The sequence below is a fragment of the Thermobia domestica genome, chromosome 5, assembly GCF_964235325.1.
Source record: "Thermobia domestica chromosome 5, izTheDome1.hap1.1, whole genome shotgun sequence".
NCBI classification, from domain to species: Eukaryota; Metazoa; Arthropoda; class Insecta; order Zygentoma; family Lepismatidae; genus Thermobia; species Thermobia domestica.
This window is the reverse complement of record NC_137458.1, coordinates 170,237,416-170,259,095: the sequence shown is the minus strand read 5'-3', so window position 1 is coordinate 170,259,095 and position 21,680 is coordinate 170,237,416. Positions and strand designations below refer to the sequence as shown.

General features: G+C 34.7%; 1 protein-coding gene across 21 annotated transcripts in view; it reads left to right on the top strand.

Moving 5' to 3' along the window:
* LOC145686267 (uncharacterized) overlaps positions 1 to 21,680 on the top strand; it is a 223,769-nt gene that overhangs the window by 4,707 nt on the left and 197,382 nt on the right. For 19 of the 21 annotated variants that reach the window (XR_014131565.1, XR_014131564.1, XR_014131561.1 and 16 more), the window contains exon 2: positions 20,018 to 20,981. Coding sequence is in view for 10 of the 21 variants with exons in the window: in XM_081759394.1 (XP_081615520.1) it covers positions 20,317 to 20,981 (665 nt within the window). In the remaining 11 variants the exon portion in view is untranslated. Of the gene's footprint in view, positions 1 to 2,277; positions 2,405 to 7,266; positions 7,530 to 20,017; positions 20,982 to 21,680 lie in introns of those variants that run through there. The other 2 variants (XM_081759395.1, XM_081759393.1) reach the window with 2 other exon arrangements.

The window sequence follows — 21,680 nt, the reverse complement described above, 5'->3', positions numbered from 1 at the left end:
TTATTTTGGTACAACCAAAGGAACCAAGTTAACTACTAACCTATGTCTAAAGTTTTTGAGATTGTTTTGAATGAGCAGATTGTTGACTATTCTGAACATAATAATTTATTTAGTAATTCTCAATTTGGCTATGGATCCGGACTAGGAACTGTTAAGGCTGCTGTCTCATTTTTGGTAAATTGTATTTCTGGGTTGGACAGTAAAAACTTTGTTCATGTAAAACTATATGATCTATCGAAAACATTTGATACGGCGTCTCATGATATTTTGTTGCAAAAACTAGAATTCTATGGTTTTGATAATGCAGCTCTGTCACTCCTTCATTCATATTTAAATGGACGATATGAGAGAGTTGTTTATGAAGGGGAAGAGTCTAACCTGCTGCCCGTTAGACACGGAGTACCTCAGGGATCTATTCTTGGTCCGATTCTTTTTATTATTTATATCAATGACCTCCCATACAACGTCGCTTCACCCTTCGTTAATAGTTATTTATTTGCTGATGATCTCAATATTTGTGTTAACTCACGACTAAAAGTCTCAGTTCAGTCTATATTAAACACCACCTCAGATATTATTAAAGACTGGTGTACTTCCAACTTGTTTTGTATTAACTCTGATAAGATCAAAGACTTGGTGCTTACCTACAATAACAAAAATTCGAATGCAGAACTTAAAAAATATTCCGCTCCTTTTTTAGGGTTTTCAATTGATAATTATTTGAACTGGAACGATCATGTCCTTAAGGTGGAATCTAGAGATAATAAAGGAGTTTATCTAATTCGCAGATTAAGATTGTGCGTAAGTTTAAAGGTACTTAAAACTATAATAATAATAATAATAATAGAATTTATTGTCGTTAAGCTATACATAGAAATAGACAACGTCAAAATGTGATACAATATGGATACGTAAGTATAAATAAATAAGGATCTATAACTAAATTAATGCTGAAATGACAATACAAAATAAATTACAATAACAGTATGCATTTTAAATACAAGCTCAACACGAGGTTACAAAATACGTTACACTTCTATTGAACAATTAAAATACTCTTGTAAAGAATAAAAGGGCTTTGCAACTAACCAATTGTATAACTTACTTTTGAATCTATCTATATGTTCATCTTTTAGTGATTCAGGCAACTTGTTGTACAGTTTTATTCCAATTGTGTCATAACTACTTAATGATTTGGACAGTAGTTGATATGGGAGATTTATGAATTTACTGCTTCTAGTATTATACGAATGGATGTCTTGCCTGAATTGTAAATTTTGGTGATTACTTTTTATATAGAGGAGTACTGTATAAATATATAGATTGATTATTGTCATACTTTTAAGATTGATAAACAAAGATCTGCAATGAGCTAATTTCTCTACTTTTGAAATAATTCTGATGGCCTTTTTCTGCATCAAAAGAATGCTATTTACTTGATAGTTGTTACCCCAAAATAATATACCATACAAAATTATACTCTTGAGAAAAAGTAAAGTAAGCCGATCTGACATAGTTATCAGGAACATGATTTTTTAGTTGTTTTAGCAGATATATTACTCTTGAGAGTTTTCCAGAAATATAATTAATATGCCGTTCCCACGATAACTTGTCAATATATATACCTAGACACTTCACACATGTTGAGTTATTCTCAACAGGCACTTCTTTCAGAATAAAAGTCATAACGTACGTTGAGTTTTATTCTCGTTAAGTAAAAGACCATTAGCTTTAAACCAAATCACAACCTGATCCCATGTATTTTCAGTTATAGAATTAAGTCTACTAAGATCAGGATTAGTATTTAGGAAGGTCGTATCGTCAGCATATAGTATAGAGTAAGCAGATAAAAAGTGAGGTAGATCATTTATCAGTAAAAATAGAAGTGGCCCAAGTACTGAACCTTGGGGTACTCCGTATTTAACTGATGCAATACCTGATTTATTGTTATTTACAAAAACAATTTGTTTACGGTTTTCTAAGTAAGACTTGAATAATCTAAGACTTAAACTCTTAATACCATAGTATGCTATTTTTTTAAAGGAGAATTGTGTGTTCAACACAATCAAAGGCTTTGCTTAAATCGCAAAATGTTGCCTGAACACAATACTTGTTTTCAAAGCCTCTAATAACCCTCTTTACTAACGAATCGATCGCTCCAACCGTAGATCAACCCTTTACAAAACCAAACTGTGAATCACTAATTACGTTATACTTATCAAGATAATCACATAACTGCATATGTATCACAGTTTCAAGAATTTTTGAGAGGACTGGTACCAGAGAAATTGGTCGATAACTAGATGGACAATCTTCGGGCCCCTTTTTATATACAGGCACAACTCGTGATAATTTTAAAAGTTCGGGGAAGATTCCCTGTGGTAGACATTGGTTAATGCAATGGGTAAGCGGCAGAACAATACAATCAATAACTTTTTTAATTAGATTACTCGACAATCCATAAACATCAACACTGTTTGAACACTTAAAAGTTATTTACAATGTTGAGAACTACTTGGGGAGTTATATTTCTGAATACTTTACTATATGTCAGTTAAATTTTATAATTTTCTACCTGTATTTCTAAGAGAACTTCCATTTCTGGCTTTTAAAAAGGAAGTACAGAAATTACTTATTAATAATTGTATATATAGCGTTGAAGAATTTATCGAACTCAAAAGTGATAGTTAAAATATTCGCGTCTGTTATGCAGTGATCTTTGTTTATATTATGGTATGTTATATATGTAACTCTAAAATTTTCAACTTCTATTTCTGACGATTCTAATACACCTGAGTTCTCAGATGTTTCTGCAATAAAATTATTATTATTATTATTATTATTATTATTATTATTATTATTATTATTATTATTATTATTATTATTATTATTCCCTATATGATATGCCATGGGGTGGGAAATGCTATAGCGTTTGCTACTTTACACGGTAGGATATCGATGATACGATTTTTGTTACGATAAATGCTTCCGTCTAAAACTAGCCTAACGGTCGTACTTGTGTAACAGAAGGTACAGATTAAGAATATGAGCGCTGCTTTTCATAAAACTTACAAGTAAAATGTAGGCTAGGTGCACACAGATGGTCGATCTACACATAAAGTCGTTATATTTTTATAATAAGCCATGAAAGCAGTAGGGTAACAACATCCATGCAGTTTTAATATACGGATTCATAGTAGCCTATAAGTAGTAGTAATAGTAGGAATGGGTTAGAAGCTACTCAGGGGTTCGTTGGGCTCTGTTCTCGACATAAAATGGGCCAATGAAAGACTTTTCCAAATGTTTCCGTACATTTTACAATCTGGATCCGTATAGTAAAACTGCACGAACGTTGCAGATTTATTGTATGGATCCATACGTACATCGATTGTATATATATTTGTTTTTATAGTAAATCTCTCTCTATAGTAACCTTGAACAATCACCTTTTTGGGATTTGGACTTGCATTCCTATGAAGAGATTTACTTTAGGGGGCTGCAGTGTGCGTACTTGATAAGAACTATTGTGCAAAAGTCACTAACGAACTTTTCCTAAGTGGCTATTAAAAAGCACTAATGCTATCTAACCGAAAGTGGGTATAAACATAAATGCGGATAACCCAAAACATTGTTTATGGCATAAAGTTACTTATATACCTCATGTCCAAAATGATTGTCGCATATCTATAACTGTCTTCCTGTAAGAATTATAAGAATAATTTGATAATGATTTTGCAGGGTACTGTTAATACTGATACTGTGTATATAATCAGGAAATGTGTATTTGTGATAAATTTCATAGGAAAAGAATTATAAATACGAAAATTATAGTGAGTAAAATAAAATGTTGCTAAATTGACAAGAAAATTTTATTTTCATTTTATTGTTCTTATTTACTGCTCTTTTGACATGAAATTTGCCACATACATGTCTTGCCGATTATACATATATTAACATAATAGGAAATACTCGGCGAATTCGTTATCAAATTATATTCCTACAACATATTTATAGACATGCGACAATAATTTTGGACATGAGTGTACCTTGAATTATGTATTAGTACATTACTAAAGACATTATAGGTATTTGACATATTTTCGTTGTATGCATATTTGTGTTCCAAAGTAACGTAAATTTTACAATTATGTACATCCCTTAACTTTCAAACATTTCTATAGTTGCACTTCATGAGTTGGTAAATTGACTTTAGATACTTCACTTCAGTTTGTACAACCTACTGTATATATGAGCTGCCGGCTATTGTTTAAGTTACTTGCCCCAAAAAAGTAACTGTTACCCAACTTCGAAAGTGACGCGTTACTTTTAGGTCGGACACTTTGAATGTGTGAAAAAATCTTATTACTTCAATTTTCCGTAATACTATTATTATTATTATTATTATTATTATTATTATTATTATTATTATTATTATTATTATTATTATTATTATTATTATTATTATTACAAGTTCTGAATAGCTTTATGTAGACGCAGGAACAAATTCTTACTTGACAGCTATATGAACATTTTCATATAAAATAACACTGACTAAAAATGCCATAGACCCCTCTACTGTGTTACTCGTAGGGATGGGCACGAGTGAGTTGGAGCGAGTTTTCTTTTAAACTCGCTCGATTCGAAACAGAAATCTTTGAGCCCGGCTCGAAAAATTTCCTCCAACTCGACTCGAATTCTGGTCAAATTTCGACTCGAGCCAAATCCTATGTGTAGTTTCAAGTAATCTCTTCAAGTATCAACTATCCTACATAGCCAATATAATTATTATCAATGATACTACTACTACTGCTAAAAACTTATTATTATTATTATTATTTGTAACAACACTGCGTATAAAAATGAAAGATAGACGATTTGTATCTGAATACTAATAAATAAATAAATAAAAACTAGTATATTCTCAACCTCGGTAGTGGTGAAGTCTAGAAATCAAGGACATTGTTCATGAGCTTCTGAATTTGGGTTGAGGGTCTAGATTTTGAGTATTCGGGCTCGAGCTAAACAGTGTTAAAAGTTATGGAGCGCTGGCCAAATATGTTCAAAACTGCTCGGCCCAGGTTTAGAATTGTCAACTACTCGAGCAGCTCGGCTCACAGCTCATTCACTATCGGGTCGAACCGAGAAGTTAGCCGAGCCAACAGCTCACCCAACCGAGCCGGCTAGAGCCCTCGACTCAGTTCAGCCGAACCGAGCAGATGACTCATCCCAACCAAACCAGTTCGAGCCGATGTTTCACCCCAAGCGAGTCGGCTCGAGCCATCGGCTCAGTTGAGTCGAGCCGAACCGAGCTCGTTATAAAAAAAAATCTCTTGTGGTCTCCTTATCCGGACGAGACGAGATGCGAGTATTGTCCCCTCTCGTTAGCAACACTAAAAGTATTTCATATTACTGCTTACATTTCTCATGATTTTCGTTTTCCAGTGTAATCAGGCTATGATTTCAAAACGAGCGAACCATTTATCAAACTCGACTCGACTCGAGTGAATCGGCTCGGAACCCGAATCGAGAAAATTCCTTTGACTCTAGTCGAAACTCGACTTGAATTCGAGTCGAGTCGAGTTTTAGCTCGACTTGTACCCATACCTATGCGTTAGAAAAAGTGGCTGCTTATTATTATTCAGTTAAACTAATTATATAATAATAACAATGTTGTTATGTAAAATTAAAAATACAGAATATAGAGAAGCATTACACTACATCTAATAAAATAGGAACATATGAACTGGGAGTGAATCAAAACTTGCCAGTAACTCTAAAATCGATATGTGCTTTTTAAAGCTAGTTGTTCCAAACTCTATAATCAACGGGACTTTAGGATACGCAAACTGATCTTAAAGAACTCCAATATTACATACCTTCAACAAACTGTTTTCTAGCAATGAAGGAGCCCGCTCATCAGAACACAGTTTATTCATATTAACCCCTTACTGTATATAGTTAATTATGGCAACCTAGTTGTTCATAAATATTTCCCGCCGCGGCACTTCAGGCACTTTACTTTTAAATTCTGTCCACCATCATCCTCAACTTTTAAGAAAAAAAAAAAAAATATATTGCAAATGTTCGAAAGGTAAAATATTTTCGTTTTCCGTGTTTATAGAAACAACATCAATCAAAGAAAAATAGACTACGCGTCCCATTGCAGTTGTAGTTCACTTACTGAGGGTATTGATTTGGATCTATCAAAATCTATGACAAAATCTTCCAGGGGGTTTCCCTGAGGTTGTCCTCATCTTCCAAAACCAGCTAGTGGCACTTAGACCTTACCTGTTTCTCTAAGGTCTTAGTGCCACTAGTTACTCTTGGTAACTGACATACGTAGTTCCATTGTTCCATTCTGAAAACTTCACTTACACGAAGGAAACATTCGTTTCCGAAAAAAATATACGTAGGGCCCATATTGTAGTTACTCATCCGAAAGTAACGTGAAAAAAGTAACGCAAACTAGGTACGTTACTTAAAAATTTGTAATACGTTACCGTTAGTTACTTTGGAAAAATGTAACGTGTTACTAGGAAGCGTTACTTAAAAAGTAACACGTTACGTTACTTCCCAAGACTGAGGAGAACCATCTTTTTCACCTACTTTTTTGCGATGTTCTATTCCGATTCGGTCGTTTTATGGTTTGGTACGTTAAATTAAGATACATAGTATAAGAAGTAGTAGTAGTGGGAACGGGTTAGAAGCCTCGCAGGGGTTCTTTGGGTTCTGTTCTCGACATAAAATGGGCAATCACTTTCACTTAACTTTACGGTTTGTACAGGTCCCCTACTGGCGTCAAAAAAATGTGTACGATAATTTCTTGACTACTTGAGGACCACTATCAACTCACTTGTCCTGTAAATCATCCTATTTTTATTTTATTATTATTATTTGTTTTCACTTTTGGTCCCACAGCACTAAGCAGTTACCAAGTTGCCTTGTGGGCGAATCCGTGCGTAATAGGCTCGCCTTTCATTAATGTATTTGTACGTAGATACACATCTAAGAGATAAAGACACAACATATTTAGAATCTTATCTATAGACACTTATCTATTAAAATATTACTAATTTGTTCTGTAAATTATCTATAGATCCGTATAGTAAAACTGCACCCCTAATCTACATAAGTTAACCTAAGCCTTAAGATGCTGGACCAACTCGACAGATCAAGGCGACAACAATAAACCTGTGCTAGATACAACTAAAAGCACAGCACGAATTGTATCCAACCCGAGAACGATAGGGCTAAACTGGGGACCTGCACGAGGCTTCGTCAGTAGGTAGCAGGCGCGTCAGCAAGGATATTGGGAACACATTGTGTTCCTCATGTTACTAAATGCTTTATCTGTGGACATTGACGTAGAAATTCAGTTAATTATAGCTTCCTTATGGAGTAGTGTGTGGTTAAGAGAACACATTTTGCATTACGTGAAAGTTTAAATTTATTAATTCACAAAGAAAGAATAATATTTGACAAATTTATTTGTGTAATCTGCCAACCTGTAACTCAGATACCGGTATTAGGTATGTGTTTTATGTTTATAAGTGTAGAATTACTAGTCTGAAACCGTTCTTGCTAAGTTTATTTGACGGTTAAAGTAAGTGCGTGTATATGATAGAGGACAGTATTAAAAATTATTTTCCGCCAGCCTAGTTATTCAGAGTGTACAAAAGCTATATTTTAAGTTAAAAACTGTAGCGATACCAAGTGCAAGTGCAATAGAAATTCAAGCAGTAACCCATCTAACTCTAGTAACCTAACCAAACATAGTTTTCTCTGCTAACCTACCCTACCCTACCCATTACTAACCTACTAATTCTGGCTAATAGTGACCACGTAACACTGTTTTTCGCATGACTAATCGTTTTTAGGACATTTTAGTTTGCAGGCGCATTATCAATCTGTACGCTATTATTTGGATATACGCCAAGAAAGTGAGTAGAGTGCATTAGAGTATTATTTAATCGCATATATATATATATATATATATATATATATATATATAAAGTGGAACCCTGCCCACATTCTTAATTTACACAGAACGTAAAACTAATGATTTTTTTTTTTTTTTTTTTTTTTACCAACTTTGGAACCAGTATTTTAATGTTTTTGCCAAATCGAAAATGTGTTTGCATATGACTACATCTACAAATAGTATTTTTTATGTTTGTCTCTTAGTTACATAATGGCCATAGTATTAGCGACTGTATATTTCCACTGCTTTTGGTGCAGATTAAAGAAGTAGGAAACCTTGAAACAGCACTTCGACTTCATGTTTTTTCATTCAAATTGACCCAGCTAATCCCTTCGGCGCTCTTATTTTCTTCGCGTCTGTTCACAAAGACTTAATATGGATGTATTTATGTGTGAATCACATTTACGTAATTATCTAGTGTTCTTCCAAACGTCAATCTTAACGTGTTAAAACAATAAATTCTATGAAAGTACTTATTGAATTGGATTTTTGAACTATAGGAGACTTTTTTTCTTTTTTTGTTTGTTGCTAGGAGAACCAATGACATTTCATACAAGGCTTTCCAATGCTCCCATACTTCCTATTTTTCCTATATTTTTGTGGCATTGCTACTTCCACTTGTGAAAATAACATAAGGAAATAAGGTGTGGGTGGTTGGAGGGCCTTTTGTCTCTACAGTAGGGTGGTTGAATGGAGACACGTCTGTGTTCCGTCCTTTCCTGATCATTGTTTAAAGATAATTACATCAAACAGTATACAGTTAGCGCAAAAAGTATTTATACACTTAGAAAATGGAACAAGAAATAAATCAGTGTCGTTATATTCATTATAAAGTTTTATGGAATAGTAATTTTAAAGACTTATAAATAATTTATTTAGGTGTCAATACTTTTGCACTAACTGTAGGCAAATAACTGTAGATGATGTTACACATAGATCGTACATTAAAAGAGACGTATGCTTAGAAATACTGATTTTCTGATGCAGATCCTTTTTACAGTTTCCTTATGGTCGTCGCTTAGTACTGGTGAGCTACGTACGAAAAGAAAGAAACTCGTATAAAATTTTGCAACGAGATAATTACCCATTTAGTTATATTTAGAGTATATAACAATATATTTAGTTACATTTAGTGTGTGTTCATGTAACAATTGGTGTAATTTCCATGTGATTTTTTAAAAGTTTTATTTCTACCTATTGGATAATTGATACGTTCCTTCCAATAGGTAGAAATATTGTTATACGAGTTTCTTTGTTCCTTGTTCTTTCAAAATGTTCCAGGAAATAATTGAAATGTTCCTTTTTCACACTTCACAAAACCACCTAAATTTTTTCGCCGTGATTTCCTATATTTTTTTCACTAGCATTGGAAAGCCTGTTATACATAAATCATTATACCGGTATTCGAACAAATACTTCATCACGTATCAAAACAACAGAAATGGACTACAAACCGTCTAAGACTGGCTGATTTGTTGTTTCTTTGCACAGATAGGAATTCTTACCTGAAAACTGACTGTTCTTAAACAACATGAACATACAGTTTCTTGTTTTTTAATAATCCCAAATAAACTAGAAGAGTACAGGTAACCTAATCACTAAATAATATTCGACATCCAAACAAAAATAGCATTCTTCGGAAACCATATAATCCTATCAGTCAGTGTTAGATTTTTCACTATTTTTGAGCACAGAAATATGTAAACTTTCACTAGCTTGGCAGCCTTTTCGGTCCCAAGTCTATTCCGCATTTTATTTCAAATTAATCCAAAAGTAGAAAAAATAAAATCTAGTGATGCTCATGATGCTGGGACTGAATGAAGACAAATCACAGAACGCATTTACTAATATTGAACACTTCTCACTTTTTACTTCCATGATTCTCCACCACTTTGTGGAGGGAAATTGCTTTATCACACTTTCTTGCAACATAGATAGGGGAAATACTCAGTATCTTTAATTTAAAAGCTATAATTCCTGGAAGGATTCAGAATTTCTTTCGGGAATCCATTTTTCTGCTATGCTTTCTTGTTCGGTGTTTAAGCGATGTTCCATGCAATTAGAATCCATCATATTGGCAAGCAAATGGAAGTGTTGTAGTGCTTGATTAAATCTTTTTTTAAAATTACTATGATACGATTGTAGCGCTTCTTTTAATAAATCCACCCACATTTCAACGGCACGTGGTAAGGTTGTTGACTCATACTACCGTGTGTCTAGCGCAGCACCAACAACACTTAGTTGTTTCTTCAAATTCAAAACTTCGGTGTAAATACCAACATTGTCTAAAATTTTTGATATCGATTTATCAATTTCATTATCTTGTTGAAAGTTTCCTATACTTGTGGTAATTGCCAATGAACGTCTTTGATACAGTCAGGATGAGAATTCCATCGAATGTCATTAGAAATCTGCGACATTAGTTGTTGTTGTTGTTGTTGTTGTTTTTGTTTTTTTTTTCGTTCTTTCAGGACTGATGTGTATTTCAAACATATTTTTGTATTTCAACAATATGTTTTCTGAGGACTGACTGAAGTAAAACATCCTTTTCAACTAAATTTAAAAGATGATCTGAGCACGTCAACATAATAATGGGTGGTTATTTTTCTTTTAGAATTTCCCACATTTTAAAAATTTTGTTCTTATTGTCTGACACCACTGCGAAAACTTTAATCCCAAGTTTTCCTTCAAATTTTGTTATTGCAGAGTGAACTACAGCCGCACACTTTTTTGCTCCTCTTTTACGGAACCGGCATCACGTGCACTTAATAGGAAACTTTAAGTTCCTGTATGGATGATAACTCCTTATATTGGATCATTTCGGATATGACCAATCTAAAGTTATAGCAAGGCTACTGGACTTCAGTGATTCTCTCAGCTGTACTTCGATTCTTTTGCAGCACGATCTAACAGTTTTTCACTAATTGCTTTTGTGGAAGGAGGATTATAACCAGGTCTCAATAAGTCGATCATTATTTTCAACTGATTTAATTCGGCAACATTGAAAGAAACGTTTGCTGCGTAGAAAAAAAAAAAAAATTACCGTATCTAATATGTCCTGCTGTCTTTCAGTGGCCTTTACTATAAATTCACTCATTGAATATTGTACTTTGCTGGGAGGAATTGACCCTACACTAGAAATGGAAGAAGATACACTGGAAGCAGATTCTTTTGTAACAGAAGATACTTCTAAGAACTTTTCAATCAACTTTAATTGGGCATTTGATACTTCATTTTTTGTTTTTCGAATTTCACACTCAAATGGGCCTTTATTCTTTCAATTTTACAACTGATTCCACTGTTGCAGTATTTACACTTGCACTTTGAAGTCGCCGCCCCCCAAGTTTTAACACTTCATTATCTCCATGACAGTTATTATGGGCTTCCAAATGGCAAATGCAAGACTTTCGCGTTGAGTCTAAAAAATACAAAATTAAAATTATTCTCAAAATTACATAGCGTACGTAAATCAATACGAAGAATAACCGTGTTTAAAATGTTCTGTATATTTCTCTTTTTGTTGCCGAATCAATTAAAATAAAAAGCACGTGTTAGTACTTGTTTTTACTTCTTATGGAGCTACGATAGCAAATGAAGCAAGTAAACTTTTCCAATAAAGTAGTCAAGAATCGTGTAATGCGGACTTTCCCGATAGATCCAAATTTATGATTTTTAGCACATTGATTCGTTTAAACGGGACTTCCCTTTTCTCTCCATTTGTGTTTTTTTTTATGTTTTTTTTTTAAACTTCCATACACATCGCGTCATTGTTTGTTTGCGAAAAACCTCTCCAGAAGGGAATTTCAACACTATCTTGGGCAGTTTAAAAATATATGTATATAGTGATCCAAAGTAAACCAAAAAGCTTCGAAAGGTGATTGATTCTACATGCAGTCTCGTCTTGGTTTTGCATGCGAGATGAAGACCACACTTTCCTCAGAAAGACCAAAAGACTCGTCATGCGTGAACAAGACTTATAATAGTCTTGGTGTTGTTTTGCTTGTCACCATTAATAGTAAGCAAATCGGCCTTGATCTTGCAAGTTAGATCTACTGTATGCAAGACCAGGAAAGCAGAACTCGACATGCAAGACCAAGACTATTTTAGTTTTGTTTTGCTCATCGTTATAGGATTCCACTTTTCGATACCCATTTTCATCCATAAAGAACCTAGAGTTTTTCCCAAAATGAAAAACGAAAATAATAATAAATGAAATAAAACACGAAAAGAAGCCACATGGTCCCAAATATTTTTTTAACCCTGTTTTACGTAGCTGAAGTCTTAATTGTATTCAGGAACGATGAACGTAGTCAAGTTGTCTATGTTAAACTACCAACGGTTTCATTGAAAATTGACTATATATAGAGTGGAACTATATATATAGCGCTCTTGTGGATCATAACATACACATTTCTAATTCAATAGCTGGTTATTAGTTTGTATCGTATATATATATATATATAAAAGGTGGATCGTTTATATTGATACCCACTTGTAACATTTAAACTAATAGAAAACGTAGAATTTTTGCAATATACACCAACCCAATATATATATGTATATATATATTTTTTAAAGATGGCAGTACGTCGGTTTATAACACATTTCAAATCTACATGCTAAACGAAACGTACAATGTTACATGTTATTCACTCTTGCAAACTAAGGACTCTACATTATCACAAACATCCAAAATTTGGTGATTTCTGCTGCAGCAGTAACAACACGGGGCATTGCACGTCCAAAGTACTTTAATAATTAGTATTATTTGGATCAAAGGATCCATTATATTTCAATCAAAAATTTTCTTGTACGCTTTATATCTGGAGAACTACATACAGTGTAGGCAAACCCAATCTTTCACTTAACTCAGTATGATGTGCTTATTCCGCAGAAAATACGAAAACTCGATTTAGGGGCCGTTCAAAAATTTTGTGGTCCCTAATCCAAAAACTAACAATATATTTCAATCAAAAGCTTTCTTGTACGCCTTATATTTGGAGAACTAACATATAGTGTAGCCAAACCCAAACTATCACTTAACTCAGTATCATGTGCTTATTCCGTAGAATATACGAAAACTCGATTAAGGAGCCGTTCAAGATCGCAATCTTTTGATTTTTTTTTTTTTTTTAATCTCTAAAATTCATAATGTGACGGATTTTTAGTGAATGGAAACAAAGATACAAGGGATTGAAAGTTTGACTTTTTTCTAAAGCCTTTACTTCTAGAAACTGCGTAGATAACTCATCTAATTGCATAGATGGCTTTCAAGGGATGTGCAAATCGCAATGCCGTTTACAGTAATTTATTGTCTTAACCTGTTCTGGAGATACGGTACAAACTTTAAGTTTGCAACACTGCTTAAAATTATGTTATTCCGATAATTTGTGATTTACTTATTAAATGTATTGTAATGTTATAAAAGAAAAGTATATCAACAATATTTTTTAAAGAGGTCCCACAAATACATCATTTTAAACAATATATCAGATTGCTGTAAACGACATCATGGTCTTAATGTCTATTGAAAACAATGTACGTAATTGGTTGTGATATTTATTTGAATTTTCGATACAAATTAATTTGAAAAGAGTCAGATTTTCAATTCATTGTAACATTGTTTCCAGTAGTTTGAAATATGTAATATGATGAATGTAGTATTCAAGATTAAAGTACTTCGGATGTGCATTGCCCCGCCCGTCTCACTTGCGTGATTACTATTGTAGAATCTTTGAAGATTTTTCTTTCTGTTTGCTATAGTGTAGCGTCCCTGGTTTGCAATACTGCATAACATATGTGGTATTGTAAGTTTTTCTTTTATGTGTAAATGTGAAATATGTAGTAACCTGACGTAGTGCCATTTAAAAACAAATAAAATACAACTTTATGTTGTGTTGACAACACTGTTGCAACAGAGTACTCTTGAATTGCAGAGTGTGTCAAACAATGTCCTTCTGTCGATATTTGCTTGGTGCGAATTTTCAACGTTTTGTATTTATTAGTTTAAAAGTTACAAGGGACGTATCAAGATAAATGGCATAGTATAAAAGAAGTTCTAAGTAACTGAATGGCTGATCAACGTCCAGATCAAACCGCTTAAGCTAAGAAACTTGAAATCTCGACAGTGCATGGGATTTGTATCATAAGCTACCACTGAAGAAAGATTTTTTAGAAATTTGTCAGGGAAAAGTGAGAAATGGGGGTGGCAAGTATTATAATATAATCAAGACATGTCCCGGTTGCCCTCCGAAACATCACATTATAAATAAAGGTATAAGTTTTTTTTTTTTTTTTTTTTTTTTAATAATAAATTCTTGCAGTTGTTATTGGTAAAGAACCCCTGATAAGTACATTGCGCTTTTTACATATGGTGCTCGTGGGAAACTACATCAAAGATAAACGGTTTTATTTATTCTTCTGTATGGCACAGTTCTGTACAATGAATGCATGTTGGTAAAGAACCCATGAAGGGTACAGTGCGCCCTTTACGTAAGGTACTCTTGGAAAACCACATCAAAGATAAACGGTTTTATTTATTCTTCTGTATAGCACAGGTCTGTACGATAAATACATACTGTAAAATTTCTTGGGTAGAGCAATGACATATACTCGGGATTTGGACTTTCCCTTCACCTTTTTATTATAAAAATCTTTTATCTACACAGATTATAATAAGTAATTCCTCTAATATTTAGGTAAGATTAAGATAGGAGCCCGGTGACCAAGCGTCGTGGGCTTTGAGGTGAGGTACTCTCGGTGATCGTGCGTCGTGAGAGGGGTGTAGATTAGGTGTCTCTCTCTCGGTGACCGTGCGTCGTGAGAAAGAGGAAATGAACCCAATGACCGAGCGTTGTGGGTGTAAGGATGGGTACCTCTCGGTGACCGAGAGTCGTGAGAGGGGTTTTAGGTGTTTCGATCAATCCGGGAAGATTGATGTTGGTCGAGGCGTGCAGTTCCTTTTTATCCTGTATTGTCGGCTTCATTCGTTGATTCTCGTCCTTCCGACTGTTGGCGATGGTGAGCGACTCTTCTTCGGGATCGTCGTCTGCTTGTTTTGTTTATTATCAATATACATACCATACGTGTAGTACGCATGGTTATTGCATGTTACGGCGACGTGGGGATCCTTACAATACTGTTACTGTTGATAAAGAACTCGTGAAAGAGGCAGAGCGCCCTGTGAAACATCACATTATAGATATGTGGTTTTAGTTGTTAAGTATAGTGAATTCATACAGTGGCTGTTGGTAAAGAACTTGTGAAGGATACAGTACGCTCTTATAAAAGGCGGCCTGTGAAATATCACATTATATATATATTTTTAAATTCTTCTGTATACCAGATTTGTCTTATACATTCATACAATTGCTATTGGCAGAGAACAGGTAAAGAGTACAATCACTTTTCAAAAAATATGTATGAAGCAATTAAAGCAATTAACATGCAGGTCTATTAGGTAAGATAATATAGGAGCTTTTCGTGCTGCTACTGATTTATTTAAAAAAAAAAAAAAAAAAAAAACTTTCAGAAGCTAAGCGCAGTTTAAACAATTCAAGTTTTTAATGCTCTTTATTTACAAATTTGATTGTTCCTGTGTGTGTTTTAGAGCAGTGTTCGAATCAACAGTGCCTATTGTATTTCTAAAATATAGCTGTATTGACTTATTGGTATATATTTAGCTTCATACTGTTTGACAAAAAAATTATTACAAGAACTAAAAAGTGTTTTTGTACTAAAGACATTTCTACAGTTTAGCTATTTACATCACTAAACGAATGTGGTGGTTTTAATACACAAAATGGCGCCCATATATATACAGGGTGTAACTTAATTAATGTAACAAACGTCGGGAGGTGATTCCTGTCACTGAGATAGAACGAAAAATATAGACCAAGCTGGGTGTAAAATTGTCTCCTTTCGGCGCCTTGATCACCCGAAAATTTGTCAGAAAAATGTGAAAACAGTCATAACTCACGAACAAAACGTCGGATTGGAGTCGGGCAAAAGAGAATGTCCATTATTCTTAGTCGTACATTTCATTAGTGTACAATCGGATATAGTGCAGTGCTGGCGCAAGTGTAACTCCCAAAGAAACTGGAGTATTCCTTTGAGTATTTTATCAAACGTTGAATGAGGGAAATGAACAACAATTAAACACAATATTTTAACAATAAAAAATAATTATCTAGTACATCGTTCAAGTTAGAAGAACACTTAGAATTCGAAAGATACACCTGTGTGATTGGTCTATTTGTCTCAGTACAGAATAAACCCTCAGAAGATGAATTTAAATGAAAAGAAGTCTTTAAAGTATCACAGTTATATCTTCTAGGCTAATGGTGACGGATGATAAATGAACGGCTTCCTGTTGAAGTTACGAGTGTGTGAAAATGGAAAAAATAACTTAGGTTTAAATTAGGTTTAAAAAGACTGCATAGGACAGTAGTATCCAAAAATGCAAAGATCATATGTGGTGAACGAGTTTACAAGGGATTCTCCATATGACAACGGAAATTCCCAAATATTGCGTGAATACTTATTGGACAAAAGTAAGCTGCATTAAAGGGTTTCCTCCTCGTAATATGTAATTCCGTGGAATATAATACTTCTGTGCACAGAAGCAATAAAAGTGGACGAAACACAAGATGTTGTACATGTTGCATAACGATGCAAAGGAATGCGCTGAAACAGTATACTTGATTTATTCGTTAGGTGAATCTTCTTCCATGGATACTTTCGAGGGCTTTTTCCCTCCCTTGGAGTTGGCGAACCGCCTCTTATCCCTAAGCTACGAAAAACTACATTACTATTGTGAATATACCAATATAGCGTCCTAGAGCAGCCCACTTACATTTTGATTTCGTCACTGCTGGAGAAATTTTCTAGAAGAGATCTCGGTGGAATTACATTTAAAAAATAAGGGAAAATCTTTTTTCGACGTTCTAATGTACCTTGGAACTGGATGGAATACCTACACGGAGAAAAGAAAATGTGGTACTTTATCGTATACATAGCAGTACGTACGTAGCTCATAGTGCTTTCACTAAGGGCATGATGTTTTGATCGCACACTACGGAACTATCGTCCCTTGTGTGCAAATTGCGTGTAGCTCGCAGAAGGCAGTCTTGCAGTTTTGTTGTGAAATGGCGTTAATTAGCGTGACTGTGTTGTAGTAGGCAACTACGCAACTTGTGAGTGATATACATAGTCTGATGCTCTGGTGTTACATGTGGAATTGCTGTATAACAGGATAGGAAGTGTTGCGTTCAACCGTAGAGAATTGTGTCCAGGTATTCACGGTCAGGTAAAACTGTAGACGTTGGTGTTTAAGTAAAATTAATTGTGTTAATCTGTACGTGCCTGCGCAATGGCAGTTTACCCTGTCCACGAGCTGGCAGATGTGCACCTCATTTATGGAGAGGCAAGGGATAATAGTCCAGAGGTGAGGCGTTTATATCGTGATAGTTGTCCTTAGAGGAGATTAATTTTATCTGTATTTTTTCCACGCTTCCACATTCGCCTTCGAGAGATAGGGTCTCTTCAATTTCCCCTACTTGAAATCGGAGGAAATCGCACCATGTGGACAGTTGAATTTGAAGACAGTATACTGGGAATGATCAGAGATCGTCCTGAAACTTGCAGTAGCCATGTGTATGGCGTAAAAATCCACATGCAACTCTAGTGAACGATCAGCAGCAGAGATTTAGTGTGCGGTATGTGGATAATTTTGTAATAGAACCTTATTTATTACCTGTGTGGGAGTACGTATCTTTTATTTTTACGTAATGTTCTTCCAAAATTGTTAGAACATATGGTCTTGAACATAAGACAGCAGATGTAATCGCAGCATGACAGTGCACCTGCACATTTTCACAGGGATATGCAGACCTACCTAAATGAAACATTTCCAGATCGTTGGATTAGGAGAGAAGAACTTGTGTTATGACCACCTTTTTTACCCTACATCACGGCCCTTGATTTCTTCTATTAAGGGGGGGGGGGGGTCAGTGGTAGAGCGTTCACCTCTGGTGCTTGGGGTCCCGGGTTCGATCCCAGCCTCCGCCAAGTGAACTTTGTGATGGACGAACACCGTGCTCGTGGGTTTTCTCTGCGTTTTCCCGTTTCCTCCCACTTTCTTCATTCCACCATTTCACTCATCTCTCATCATCACCGTCTCCTTTAGCCTAGCCGGCATAACCGTGGGACGTAAAACTTAAAGATTTCATTTTTTTCTATTAAGGGGGGAGGGGTATGGAACGCCTTTTGTTTGCTACATCACCTACGACAGCCGAATAACTTCTTACTTGAGTTAATATAACTATGGCAGTCATCTCCGAAATTTCAAGTATGTTTGGCCGCAGGCAAAATAAAAAATGCTTCGCCCATGTCGTCATTGCAATGCGGTCAACGGTGGACAATATCAATAACACAACAGTGAACTGTTTTTTCTTCACAGCTGTCTCGTGAACACATACTGCATTGCGAAAAAACTCTACAAGGTACAAGTTGTGAGGGGCTAGCGTTCGTGGAGAATCAGTGGACCCGCCCTGAGCAACTGCGATTGGGTTTTGTGCATTTTTCTGCGCAGTTTCAGCAGAAATTCACAATAATACGCTACTGGGACACTTTTTCCATATGGAACTCTGTCTGTTACGGTAATGCCTTGGTGATCGTAAGCTAAAATCAACATTTGTTTAACCTTTGATTGAGATTGGCAGCAGTTTTTTGGTCTTGGAGAAGATGGAGCTCTCATGTCGTTGGATTGTGATTTCAACTCCGGCTCAAAGTCTCTGATCCAACTTTTATCAATAGCAATAATGCGACGCAGAAAGTCCTCACCTTCAACGTTGAATCTTTGTTCCAACACCGTTGCATTGTCCAGACGTGTATGCTTCTAGTAAGCAGGTCAAGAAGTAGGGAATCCATCAGGCAGAATTTTTTCTCTTCTGTAAATCACAAGAATTTAGTATACTAACGCAGATGGAATCCTTGTGATGTCAGAAAATTCCTCACATGTCACACGGCGATCTTGTTCAAGTGTATCTGCTACAAGTTGCGCACTTCTTTCACCGGTTGATAATTTCGACCATCCTGGTTTTGCATCATCCTTTATGCTCACTGTGGACAACGCTCTATAGTCTGTCACATCAAGATGTTTGTCATCCTGTGGTGTGGCTACATTGTGCTGTCCACTGCCCGAGCATCGCTGCGTACTGTTTTCCTTGTTCATTGCTTTTCACCCGTATCACTTTCTTGACTGCGTATTTAATGCTCCCACCAGTTTCGCAAAAGTGTCTTCATGTAGGCTGGACATTCTTCCGCGTTTGAACCATTCAGCTAGTTATATTGCGTCGCGTTTCCTGTTCGCTTGCTGACGTTTAACTATTTGAGTGCTGCGTAAGCGCCCTCTCTTGGTATTATATTGAACAGATGGTACTATTTGACCGCCGATGCGCCGTCTGGCTGAAATTGTAATTGTTCATGCGTTATATCCTGATAAACATACCATGTGCGAAGTTGTAAAGTATTCCAGTCATATCTTCCTAAATTCCTGTCATCGAGCAATATAGGTGTAGATATGCTGTAAATAAGTTTTTTTTTTTTTTTTTTAAATTCAAAATAATCCTTTTTAATGTTGCTATTTCTTTGTAATATTTAAGGACAACAACCAATAAGACAAATACACTAATATGTAAATAATACGGGAGTGAATTATGATTTTCGGATACTAAGTTTTTGTAATGCCCCACGCTAATTCTCCTAGGCTAAGGGAGACGGTGATGATAATGAATGAAATGATGGAATCAAGAAAGAGGGAGAGAAAACGGGAGAACCGTGAGAAAATCCACATACATAGTGTGTGCCCATCACTAAGGCCATTTGGCGCGAATTGGAATCAAACTGGGGATTCTATAAACCAGTTGAGTGCTCTTTCACTGAGCCATACGGCCCAATACTAACAACTGTATGTCTATATTTGCTAACTCTGTAAAATTAAGTTTAGTAATGTGTGTTATTTTATTTCTGTTTTAGACGTTTCCAAGCAGAAGAATCGTAAGGATTTCATTTTATTCGTAAGGAAAGAAGAAAAGAAAACAAGTGAAAGAAAAAACTTATTACGTATGACGAAAGGATCATATAAAAATACAGTTTTAGAGCAGTATAGGAGTAGATGTACTGTAAATATTTTTTTTTAATTAAAAATATAAATACTATTTCATATATGTACCTGATAGAAATTAATTGTGATATGGTAATTTGGCATAGTGCTCAAGGTGATCTACATGTTTAGCACGCAGGTTTAGTGATACAAAAGTTTGCAGTCTAAAGATATGCCTTCGTATAATGTTGGGATAGAAGGTTCTATCGAAAGATCGAATCCAAATATTTGTTACTATAGTAAAGTAAAAACTAAAGATGAAGTAAATTATCAAAACTGTGAAAATTATAGTAATTCTGTAAATGTTCCATCTATAAAATATTTGGACAAAAGAAGTATCGTTCCAATAAATAATAATAATGTTATAAAAGAGGAGAGTTTGGAACTTGTCTCTCCTGTAGAAATACCATACAATGACATTAAGGTAAATCCAATTCTAGAAAACACAAGAGTAACACAGCAGAACTCTGCGCTTAGTGAAAGAAAAGTATTAGAAAAGAAGCTTCCGTCTGAAATATGTAAGGAAATCAAGAATGATGTTGGAATTGAAGCGGTTGTTGATAATAAGGAGTATTTAACTGTGTACGAAGTTAATGCATTAAATGTTTTAAAGCTAGAAGAAAATAGCTCATCTTTCACCACTAACAAAATTTGTGAAACTGAGGAATTTGAAAAGGAAATTCGTTCGAATATTGTCACCTGCAAATCTGTGCCACCTCCTGTCTCCTGTTTGTTTCTTGGTGAATCAGAACTTCCCCAGTGCAGTATGAGTGATCAGAAACCTTCCATTTCTGATAGAGTTGGATCGGATGTAACTTCTGTTTACCAAGATAACAGGTAATATATATATATATATATATATATATATATATATATATATATATATATATATATATATAATGTATGTATGTGTGTGTTTTTTTAATCTCTGCTTTTAAAGATGAGTGTATCAAGATATTCGCCATCTAGTGTAGAATATTAAAATCTATTCTACTATTTACTTTTGACAATGACAGTACAAATTTTCAGTGGATAGGCATCATTTTGTGAGTTACATATATATATATATATTACATATTTCAGCACTATTGTCATAATTGTATAAACATTACTGCCGGAAAGAATCATTTACTATTATGGAAACATTCAATTTCTCGCCTGTTTCCTGTTGCCGTCTTTACCGATAAGTAGTAGAAATACAAAGACAAAGGTTGCATTGTATAAGTTTTCTGATTTATTTTACTGGTAACAAAATTAAACTTCCTTTTTTATTTTTTTTTATCAAGATTATCAATAGGTGAATATTCCTAACTTTGATAGAAATGTATGGTATTTAGCATATTTAAATATAAAAGAATGTTCTTGAACTTAACATACAATTTTAGTTATTAAACTGAAAGTATCGTTAACTTCCACGCTCGTGAAATGAAGGCTAGAGTAACACACTAACTTAATTTTTAAATGTCTCTGTTAATTACACCAAATACAGTTTTGAAATGTCCGCTATGTGTGAAATTCAGGACAAAGAATACGGTT